The sequence below is a fragment of the Schistocerca serialis genome, chromosome 4 (genome assembly GCF_023864345.2).
Source record: "Schistocerca serialis cubense isolate TAMUIC-IGC-003099 chromosome 4, iqSchSeri2.2, whole genome shotgun sequence".
Lineage (NCBI taxonomy): Eukaryota > Metazoa > Arthropoda > Insecta > Orthoptera > Acrididae > Schistocerca > Schistocerca serialis.
The window spans coordinates 66,305,591-66,317,909 of NC_064641.1; the positions used below are offsets into that span (position 1 = coordinate 66,305,591).

The 12,319-nt window shown below is 37.9% G+C and overlaps 1 protein-coding gene across 4 annotated transcripts in view; it reads left to right on the forward strand.

Moving 5' to 3' along the window:
* The window catches only part of LOC126473468 (cyclic AMP-responsive element-binding protein 1), a 64,426-nt gene that overhangs the window by 19,452 nt on the left and 32,655 nt on the right, over positions 1-12,319 (forward strand). For 3 of the 4 annotated variants that reach the window (XM_050100539.1, XM_050100540.1, XM_050100541.1), the window contains 3 exons: positions 498-627; positions 1,041-1,133; positions 10,434-10,574. In XM_050100539.1, coding sequence (XP_049956496.1) covers positions 498-627; positions 1,041-1,133; positions 10,434-10,574 — 364 coding nt within the window. The remainder of the gene's footprint in view (positions 1-497; positions 628-1,040; positions 1,134-10,433; positions 10,575-12,319) is intronic. The other variant, XM_050100542.1, reaches the window with a different exon arrangement.

Below are 12,319 nucleotides of genomic sequence, written 5' to 3' on the forward strand. Positions count from 1 at the left end.
CTACTAAAGGACCAGACATTGGGGTTAATGGTGCGTGTTATGATTACCACACCAAGAAGCAAAATAATTTTTTGCTGTATGCTCATCATTTAAAACTTTATGTTCAAACTCTGGAGTATATAGATTTGAAAACCATTAACAAAGAAGTGATTAGTGTTACTTTAGAATCACTAAAAAAAAAAAAAAAAAAGTATAGGACAAACCGGTTCAGAAATATTATTTAATTTGAAAGTTCATGAAGGATGATCTGAAAATTTGAGTGGGAGAGAACACATTACTTGGGATTAAAGTTTGTTTTGAACAATCGCTGTGTATGTTACGTTTCCAATACAATGTATTGGTGCTACTTTACAGGAAACTGAAAACTCAAGTTTTGTTTTGTTGAGTCTCCTGTACATTAAGGCAATGACTGGAAATTTATGTTATGAGACAAACTTCTAGTCTATAGGTTCCTTAACATTTTCTTGTTATGTAAGTGCAAGTTATTTTATCCATAGGTTGTGGAAACAGCCAGTGATGACAGTTTATCAAATGACGATGAAGCCAGCAAAAAAAGGAGAGATATATTGACCAGGAGACCTTCCTACAGGAAAATACTGAATGATCTTGGTGGTGGTGAAATTGCAGGTAACAAACTGAAATTTGTAATTATGTGCTGGTACTTGGAGCTTGCACGATGTCAGTTTTACATTTAGAATGTTCCATTACTTTAAACTTTGAGCTGAATTACTATTTTATACCTTGCATGTTATTTTAGAATTGGTAACACCTTGAGTATGTTCAGAATGTTTAGTTCAAATCTGCACAATAGTAAGATTTTCTGGCTGCGAATGATGTTTTAGCAAAATTAAAGTTGAGGCTTTCCTTAATTTGTATAACACAGATTTTTTCAGATTGTTTAATGAGAGGCTTCTAAAATTATTGGGTATGGAAATAGCAGATATATGAAAAGCTTGTAATGCACATAACAAGAATGGACCACACTACTGAAGGACCAGACATTGGGGTTAATGGTGCGTGTGATGTTATCTTTTTCGCAGTGGGTAGAGTCGAATCCTCGTCAGAGTGTGACACAAATGAGGACAGCGAGGTGTCGTCCCACTCAATTCCTTCTCACTACCAGACTCATGCAGGTTGGTTTAAACATTGCTTGTCTGGTTCGCTTTCCCTTGGTTCCTACTCCCTGTGCTCCTTCAAAATTCTGTCAGCTTGTGCATTTACATCATTGAGAAGTAACAGAATATAGGAACATAAGTTACTAGAAGTTAAACGTTTAGGCAAGGTAAGTTTGCCTCTGCATCTGACAAACAAATTTGTGACTGAGCTTAATCACCGCCACCATCATCATGTATCTCCACTTACCAGGAAATGTTATTCCTTTCCTAAGTGCAGATTACCCCAATCCTGAAAGGTCTTCATAATGGAAAGCTCTCTTCAGACTCAATTTACTGGCTCTGTTACAAGTTTGCCTGTCATGCAAATGAGGTGTAGGTCTTTATTTAGCATTTGTGTTTTCAGTGGAACTGGACATCTTACTTAAAAATAAGTTCTTACTCCTGATTCTGTTTTATCTGGGTATGTTGATCAGCCTCTAAAGTTGTGTGGCATAAAACTCCTTCCCATTCTCCACATGTTGCACATTTGAATATTCTGCTGTAGATCTGTATCAGTCATTGTACATTACATGTTGGCCATACTAGAGGTAATCATTGTTCCTGTTGCATGTCAATCCTTTCTGTATATTGATTGATCATAATTGATTCATCATAAATAAATAAACAAACAAATTAAAGAAAATATCAAAACTAGACATATTCGTCTTCAGGGATCGTCCAAATTCAGCCTCCAGATTGCTTTCCTGTATTTCCACATGACTTCTTTTGGGGTAGCTGCCTACCTTCATATCTGTTACAGTAAAATTAAATTACAATTGGTTCAAACTACAAGTGGTTTAAGATTTATGTTTGGAAAGGTTCAACATGCTTTAGAAATTAGTTATAATAATACAGTTGTGCAACATATCATTTGTTACAGTTACAGAGCAATGTGTCGAATACAGAACTGAAAGTTCACTGTCGTAAACTAACAGTACATCAGGTTACTGCTGCTGCATAAAACTTTTTTAGCACAATCAAATAATGGAAAATCCAGGATGTAACGTGACAATATTATGAAAAGAATAGTTGCTACTCTATCATATAGTGGGGATGCTGAATCGCAGATGGGTACAACAAAAGACTGTCAGAAAGAAAGCTTTCGGCCAACAAGGCCTTCGTCGGAAATATACAAAACACTCTCTCTCTCTCTCTCTCTCTCTCTCTCTCTCTCTGTCACACACACACACACACACACACACACACACAAAGTGCACACTACCAGAGAGTCTGGATGCTGATGCCCGACTGTTTTGTAGTAAACATGAATTACATTAGTCCACAAGAGAGGCGGGGAGGGGAGAGTTGTTTTTCAGCACTGTAGGTGTTGCGCCAATAAGATTTTGCAAAAAAAAAAAAAAAAAAAAAAAAAAACACAACTTTTATAAAGCTGCAGTTGCCTGACATATGGTTAGTTATGACAGAGAACTTTCAGTTCTATATGTTCGACTTGGTATTCTGTAACTGTAAATAATTTCTTGAGAAATTTTGAGCCTTTCTAAACATAAACCGTAAACCGTTCATCGTTTGAATGCATTGTAATTTAATTCTTCTGTAATAGATCTGAGGATGGGCAACAGGCTTGAAACTGGCCACATGGAAATAAAGGAAAGCACTCTGGAAACTGAATTTGGACAGTTTTATTTTAAGTAAGAAGAAAAAACACTACATATGATTGAGTTGGTTCTGTAGGTATTATCTTCTCTTAACTCTAAGTTGTATTTCTTTCTACTATGGAAATCCATGGTACTTTATCATAAGCTGCATGACTTCATGTACGTTGATACAGCTAATTTCATTTTTAAGGCTGCGGCTTGCTGTCTGTATTGATATTTTTATTCTCTCTCTCTCTCTCTCTCTCTCTCTCTCTCTCTCTCTCTCTGTGTGTGTGTGTGTGTGTGTGTGTGTGTGTGTGTGTGTGTGTGTGTGTGTGTGTGTGTGTGGGGGGGGGGGGGGGGGGGGGCGGGTGTTAAGTATAAAAATCAGCTGGTTTGATTTCAGATGGAGGCTAATAGTCTACTTCTTCAGATTTGTGCCTTTTTAATCTTTCAGAAGAATAACATAGCCATTTTATGCAGAATTAAGAATGTGATTTATCATTGGCATTTTCATTAGGAACACATCCAGCCCTCTGTATCCTGAGTTTGGCATTGTCATTTGCTTGTCAGTAGAGCACTGAATTTTCATGGTAATTATTTCCACATCCTTGCAGTTTGGTTTGACGTGGCCACTCACCCTCACATAGATGAGCAATCACAAATTGTGAGGCAAGGATGCGTGGCCCTTCCACACAGCTAAGTAACGTGGCAGCCTGTGTTGTCACAGTGGAGTGACATCGATAAGTCTGACATGTGTTGGAACTCATTTCAAGTTAGGATTAAATTAATGTTTAAAATGTGTCAGTTGATTGTAATTATCAACGGTAACTAATTGGGTTTATAATATTAAAAATTCCTATGATTTAACTCTCCTGTAGTCTAAATAACTTAACATTATTTCATGTGTGAATCCTGTTCTCATGAAATTCTACAAGTAACTGTTGAGGAACAGGGTAGTGTTGACATTTGATTGGTGTATCGCTCGCTTTCTTGCTGAAATTAAATGTCAACATGAACTAAACACATAATCAGGTGAAGTGCTAATAACTATACTCCTTAGATATTTGTAGCTACATTCACCAACTTATAATACTGATTTTCCTGTAATATCAAATTGCTATCAAAATTAAATAAAAATAACTTGGGACAGAACACATTTTGTATGAAGATACCAGTTGAGTTCTGTATACATTTAGCAGTTCAGATAGGACAGAAATACATGGTTTGTGATATTGATGTGGGCTACAACATGTGAATAACAATAGCTCTTTTATACTGTGATGATGTGAACCAAAGGCGGTAGTTATATTACAAAGACAATTATGCAACTGTGTGTCATGCATTTAAAGATATAATAAATTCTTCTGCTGTTCCATTCTCTCTTTAGAATGGCACAACTTAATCAGGGAAATAACCTAGCAATAGTGTCCATACAGTTCTTCTGGGTTGGAGCTAGCATCATGTTATAGAATGTTGAACCAACTGTATAACCATTCAAACAAGTGTCCATTTATAACTTGGACACTTGCAGTTAGTTCTCCGTTTTATAATATGATGTGGCCTACAACCCTAAAGAATTTTCTGGGAGCTGACTCTAGCCACAAAAGCCTTTGAAGATACTGACTTATTATAACTGTTACAGATGGCAAATCTTCATTGCAATGACTGGAATAATGGAGCAAGTGAATTCTGTATGGCCAAATGTGCCAAGCCGTATGGCTTTATCATTATACTGAGATTAAAATAATTTTGCGGTTGACATTTAAATAAGTTGAAAGGTAGAGGTTGACAGCCAGCTGATTGTATTCCTTTCTCGAGGGCCACATATTAGCTGTGTAGTCTGCTTTGTGAGTACTGAAAGTATGCTGCTGCCAGCAACACTGGCCTGTGCCACTGCAATTTGTCAATCACAGTATTATTTTATTTGAGCTATAGGCGAAATAGTGTTGAACATCTTCGACAACACGGGCCACAGCTGCATGTAGTACATTTATGTCATTTCTGGTGTTGCTATGCACATGCAGTCCTCTACTTTTGTGGTCCAAGTGGCCTTATGGCCTTACTGGTTTCAGTATCTTAAGTCCCTACCCCCCCCACCGCCCTCTTCAGTCCCTCCCCCTTCCCAGCCCTACTCCGTACCTCAAAACAGTATGAAACTGTGCAGTGTAGCCGTATATGTTTATTGGGAAACCCCGTAGCTAGACCACAAGTGAAATCTTTGTGATTTATGATTGTTGAAATTCTCTACATCAAAAAGGAATGTGTAGCTAGTTTTTGTAGGAAGTATAATTTGTTTCCCTGTCATATTTGTGTTTTTTGTGATTCCATAGCCAATATTCGTTTAAAGTATTTTTTAAAGTAGTGAGTGTAAAGCTCATTATCTAGTTATCTTAATTTGTGTTGTTACATAACACCTTTGTGGTTTCCCCTCTAACCTTCCTTGCTGCAGATAATATTCCCTGTGATCTTGAATCTGTGTGTGTTCTGTTAAATGTATATTAAAACAGACTCCTGTTAACACAGTATGAAAAAGTTGACATGTATTTGCACTGTTTTGAAGGAGTCTCACAGTAAAAACAGAAAATAGTTAAGCTATAATGTCTCATCGATGTCATCGAGGTATATCCTATCATGTGTAATTCGTTGTTGCTTGATACCATTGTGTGTAATGTTTTTGTTTCATGATTTTAACACATTGGTGCTTTTACTTAATGCATGGAACCACAATAAAATTTCCATTTGTTGAGCAACAGAAGACACAGGAGTGAATAAAACAATTACTGAAATATTCAGAAATAAAGTTTTTTAGGGTCCCTGTCAAAGCACACACAGAAAGGAGGATCCAAATAAATGATAGATTGGGATCAGGAGGTGACATTTCAACGACTGGGAGTTTAGAATGGACAGAGAGTACTGTTGCCAAACTAGAAATAGTGCATTGTTAAGTTGGCTGTTTTGAAGTTTGATTTTTGGAAGACAAGACAGAATTCAAATCTTGCACCACAAATTTACTCTGTTATCTTGTTGTATATTTGTTGTGGTGGTGCTACATGCCACAGTGAATATACTGAAATGAAACTCAGTGAAATACAAGTTATTAATTCATTGAATATTCGTTTTTACTTATAAATTTTAACATTTAATGTTGAAAATGCCCGCCCCCCCCCCCCCCCCCCCCCCCACTCATGTTGTTGAATACACAATTCAATTCATCTAATCATGTTTCCAAACTTCCAAACACAAGCTGTAACACTTCTTTTGCAACAGAAGCAGTGAAAGTGGATATTGCAGTTTTCAATTCATTGATGGATTTTGGACGGTTTTTGTAGACAGTTGCTTTTGCTGCACCCTAGAAGAAAAAGTCAGGCGATCGTGGAGGCCAAAGTCCCTGTGAAATTATGCGATTACCAAAAACATCAGCAAGCAGTGACACTGAAACGCGAGCTGTTTGTGTAGTTGCATCATCGTGATGAAAATAACTGTTCAGTATTCCACTTAACTCAAGTTCTCCTATGAATGGGTACAGAATATCACTGCAGTATCGTTGTGCGTTTATTGTTTTGTTGAAAAACATGGTACCCACAATTTGATGTCTAGAAATTGCAATCCAAACCTCTATTTTCACAGAATGAAGTGGTTTCTCATGAATACACAATGGTTATGCAGTACTCCACATATGAGAATTTTGAGAGTTCATGTACCCGGACAAATGAAACCATGCCCCATCAGTGAAAACGTTTCATTAAGAATATCCCTTCCATTTTGTTGAACAAAATTTTTGAACCATTGACAGTAATTCGGTCTCGTGCCATGATCAGTATTTTTCAGTTCTTGCATGACTGTCACTTTGTATGGGAAAAGTTCTAATTTTTTCCTTACAGCTGTGTGGGCGATTCCGACACTAACATAGATTTCCTGGGCGAGATTTCTTACTGACTTGTACAGACTAATCGACATTTTATCAAAATATCGAGTTGTTTATCCTCAGACAAAATGCTAGGACGACCACTTCTCAGTGAATCTGTCACTGAACTCGTACTTCAAAATTTGTTAATCAAATCTGTTACAGTATCGCGATGTGGGAGTGTTGTCTCTAGGAAAACTGAATTAAATGTTTGATGAACTGAAACTGTGTATTTACCGCCAGCTTTGAACACTAGTTCGACTAAAAACATACATTCTTCAATGGTTAGCATTTTAACAGTGACAAAAACGAAACAGACGAACAAAGGAACTAAACTTACACGTTCACATCAACATGTAACAACACATACCAATGATACTACTGACGCTGGCTGAGGTAGTGTTGAGAGATAAACTTTGCAAAAGTTTACTGTTCACAAGATGAAGATATCTGAAGCATACATGTCTCTGATGGTGACAATATAGTGAGTGTCAATTTGTCAGAATATTGATATTGGCTACCAAGTTTATAATTTTTGTCACTCTCCAAAGTATATTTATCATATTGCTATACTGAATGAAAGTAGAATCCCTAATCCCAGTTCCTGAAGTTGTTCTTTATCAGCAGGCAATCTTAGAAGTGTAGTTCACTTTATTGCATTAGTCATCTTATAACGTCACTATGCACTGTTCCCCTGGCACTGAGGATAAGAGATTCTGGGCAAATGCTAAGTTGCATCTCATTATTTTAGTACCCTTTCATTTGTTGATCCCTTACCGTATCCTATCGTTTAATATTGTATTTACAATATAAGGAAAAAGGTAGATTGCTACTCACTGTAAAGATGACACATTGAATTGCAGACAGGCAAAATGAAAACGCTATTACACATTTAGCTTTCAGCCAAAGCTTTCTTCAGAAAAGGAAAACACACACACATTCCAGAATGAGATTTTCACTCTGCAGCGGAGTGTGCGCTGATATGAAACTTCCTGGCAGATTAAAACTGTGTGCCCGACCGAGACGCAAACTCGGGACCTTTGCCTTTCACGGGCAAGTGCTCTACCAACTGAGCTACCGAAGCACGACTTATGCCCGGTCCTCACAGCTTTACATCTGCCAGTATCTCGTCTCCTACCTTCCAAACTGCAGAAGCTCTCCTGTGAACCTTGTTCTGCAAGGTTCGCAGGAGAGCTTGCAGAACAAGGTTCGCAGGAGAGCTTCTGTAAAGTTTGGAAGGTAGGAGACGAGATACTGGCAGAAGTAAAGCTGTGAGGACCGGGCGTGAGTCGTGCTTCGGTAGCTCAGAAGGTAGAGCACTTGCCCGCGAAAGGCAAAGGTCCCGAGTTCGAGTCTCGGTCGGGCACACAGTTTTAATCTGCCAGGAAGTTTCACACACACATTCATTCACACAAGCAATCACGCCTGACCCACACATGACCACTATATCCGACTGCTTGGACCAGAATGCAACTGTCACCTTGAACAGAAGCAGCAGCCTGGAGGGGGCAGAGAAGGGATAACAGGGTACGAGTGGGGGAGAGAAGAGTGCTGTCTGACAGAGCAAGCAGGGACTAGGATGCGGCATGACGAGACTGCAACCAGGCGCACCACATGAGGTAGTGGGGGGGGGGGGGAGGGGGTGTATTAGCAGAGGGTGATGGCACACGTAAAGAGGGTGAGGGGAGATGGGAGACATTAGGTTACCATAGGTTGAGGCTGGGATAATTTTTGAGCAGACAATGTGTTCTAAGGGTGAATTCCATTTGCATAGTTCAGAAAAGCTGGTGGTGTAGGGAAGGATCCAGATGGCCTGAATAGTAAAGCAGCCATTGCATTTAAGCATGTTATGTTCAACTGCATGTTGTGCCACAGGGTGATATCTAGTGCTGATATTTTCAGCTCCTTTCCATTTTGCAATTTCGGTTTGTGTTGTTTTGGATCACCTGCATCTACTTCTACATGTAGATGTATTTTTGATCAAAGAGTAATGATATAAATATGTACTGTTTCTTCAGCTGAGATGCAAAATTATTTTGAAAATAAAATGTGGATTCTTTTCAGTGGTATAACAAAGTAAAGAGGTTCTCCTTAGGCAGTTTGTATTTTTTATTCATAGCTGATTGGACTGAGATCGGGGAAAAAAGTTGGTATTTCTGCATTATAGGAGTAACTAATCTGCAGCAGGCAGAGGGATTAGCAAGGATGCTGAATCGCATAAAGGTGCAATCTTTTTTAAATGTGGATAGTTCTCATTGTTATTCTTAGAAGTATGACTTCTTACATCTTAAATCTATCATTTTCCCATTCTTATATTTAATTTTTTTTCATTTACATTTTCAGAATTTTGCAAGCGTCCTGCTTAGAATACAAATAATATGATAAAAAAAGATAGTATCCTGTGCTTAGCAGTGGGTGGTAACATACGTGAATGATAGTTGTAGCCGAGTACTCACAAACACGCCCTCCCATCCCCTCTCCTACACACACACACACACACACACACACACACACACACACACACACACACACACACACTTATTTTCGTGTATGAAATTAATTACATAAGTCCTCTTTGGATATTTTCATTGAATTCTGCAGTACCCTTTGTGGGTAGCCATGAATACTAAAAATGTTGGTTAATTTATTAGCATGTTCATTTGCATGACAAAGCATTTTTGGAATATTTGCTCCTTTATTGTAATTATTGTCTGCTTTGTGAAGTACTGATCCAAGGGAAATTCTTGATCCATGTATCTCTTACTTTAGCTGCTATACACATAACATCAGCAATCTTCAATAGGTGGAAAGCATAAATCCTATACCAGGGAACTATACACAAAATGCTTGGTGAATTAGAATAAATGTGTTGGCAATGGCAAGGGCTTAGGTGTACCACAAGCAAGTAAACAGATGTTTAGGGGAAGGAGCTTTCTTAGACTACCTGTTTAAGTTATCTCAGTTCTGTATCAATGGCTCAGAACTGCCAGACTTTGCACGTCTTAAAAATTTTGTGTACTTTTGCTTATATGAGACTCATGACAAAAATAATGTACTAACTAATGTACCATTTCTCTTCTGATACCTTGTTTGCATATCTTAATAAATATCTGAATTCTTGCTTCAGACATTTGTAATTTTGAACTTTTAGGGCTTTTGCATGTCACCATGTCAAGAGTGTACCCAGGCTCTGGTTGTGTGTGTGTGTGTGTGTGTGTGTGTGTGGGGGGGGGTAATTAATGAAAGAGGTTTTCATTTTGCAACAAGTGGCTCTGGGAGCACTTGGTACTGCTAAATATCTGTTACATAGTCTGGCTTGCTTCAAACTGATAAGTCTATCTGTTTTACGAAGCAGGATGAGAGTTCTGTTAAAAAGTATTTTTTTGTTTTTGTGGGGGAGGGGGTAATGGCACAAGCTGCTCCCTGTACTCCACTGGGTACGCCCTTGCACAGTGCACTTAACTTTTAATTATCAGTCTGTGTAATTAACTTTGTTGTTCTGAGAAACCCTACTGAGTGTTGCTTTTTACATTTGAGAGCTTGTTTTAGCTTCCATTTGCCATCCTCGGATTATTTTTGATTATTCAAATTATACTACATACTAATCATTTTCTGATACTTTCAATTTTAGATGTAAATATTATTTGTATTCCCCTGTGTTACATTTTGTATATGGAGTCACTGCAAGTTAAAATGTCATAAGTTTTATATCAATATGTTCCTGCCCACATTGACAGGTAGTGTAATGTGGATTAAGAGAAAAGTCTTTTGTTGCAGTGATACCCGGCACAATTCAGATTGGCAGCCAAGGGGAAACGGTACAAGGCTTGCACACCCTCACCATGACTAATGCTTCAACGGGTGGCGCTATTGTACAGTATGCCACACAGGGACAAGATGGACAGTTTTTTGTTCCAGGTATATGTGTCATTTAGAACAAATATTGAACCATTTTCATATTGTTACCAGTTGTTACTTTTCATTTTCTTTTGATTTTCTCTTGTATGTGCACTAACATTCGTATACCATTTCTTTCTGGTTCTCCTGTATACCAAATCTTCATTCACCTAAACTCTTTGTTCTCTTCATCTGGTTTTCCCCGTTACAGCTACTCACACATAACAGAAAAAGTCTGTATATGTGGGCATCCACGACTGGGGCATCCACGACTGTGGAATTGTATCATGATGGAAAAAAAAAAACTGCTCCAGCTGTATGATAGATATTTAGTTCTGTACCAACTAGTTTTATTTCATTATTAGAGTCGCATCTTCAGGATAGCATTTGTTAATAAACAAGATCAAAATGAATAAAGATGGTTCAGTTAAAATCTAGTTGAATTGTACACAAAACTGTATAAGAATATTATGTACTTTCATTTATTTCATTACTTACTCAAGGGTAAGCAGTGGATGACCCAACAGTCTCTGTCCAGTTGTAATAAGAATATTCAATCAAGAGGTTGGTAGTCAAACTAAAATATAGCAAAATGCAGGGAACATTGTTCTATTAAAGGGAACCGAGAATAAGGATAATGTGGTGAACTAGGTGGACGTAAAAGTGTAGAACAAATTATATGTGTGGGTGGTGAAAACCTACATGAACCTGGTAGGGTAAAACAGATATCTGCAACCAGAGCCTGCCAAATTGTATAATAGTTGACGGTCAAGTCTACAATACATAAAATGCCACTTTTGAAACAGACAATCAGTCTTGGTGACCTCTGCGTTCCTCATATCGTTACAATGGTGCTTTGCCTTTGGTAGGTGTACATAATATTTTTATTTTCCATTTCCCAAGTCTTTTATCTTGATGATTGTTTTGGAGGCAACATTTATCAAGATGTAACCTTCATTACCTATCGTACAACCAAAAAGGCTGTGGGTTCAGAGATTTGTTTTACCTTAGCAGGTTAAATTAGGTGTTCATCACCTACACATATCATCTGTTTTACACGTTTACGTCCGTCTAGTGTACTGCTCTATCCTTATTCTAGGTTTCTTGTATTGGTATGATGATCCCCACATTCTGCTGAATTCTAGCTTTACTACCAACTTGTTTAAGGTTGAACATTTTTATTACAATTGGACAGAGAACATTCGGTCGTCTACTGGTTATCACTTCAACAAAGTTGTAAAATAAATGTAAGAAGATAATTTTACTGTATAGTTTTGTGTACAGTTAAACTACATTTTAAATGTTTTTCTCGTGTTTATATACAGATGTGACCCTGAAGATGTTGCTCTAGTGCTGTGAAACAATAGTCCATTTAAAATTACTTGATAGTTGACACCTGTCACTTGTCACTACGTTGTTGCCATATTGGTTGAGACCTCTACCACTCGGTTGCAGGTAACACACAAACTCGGCAAGTCATTTCACAAATGTTATCGGTGTTTCACATAGAGCAATGTTGGAAGTGGACACCGCGAGGTATGTCGGAAATGTGAGCTGCTCTGTCAACAGTTGCTTTTAAGTGACCAATGACTGAAATGTGGCAGAGAAAGCATTTTGTAGCTTTGAATTTAACCTTGTGTTGTCAGCTAACCACAACGAAGTGTAATGTATCTGAGAAAGCAGTGGTCAACAATCTGTGGCAGAACTAAAATCATGATCCCTTTGTTCATGGCTATAAAAGCTAACCTCTATAAGAAAACATAAGA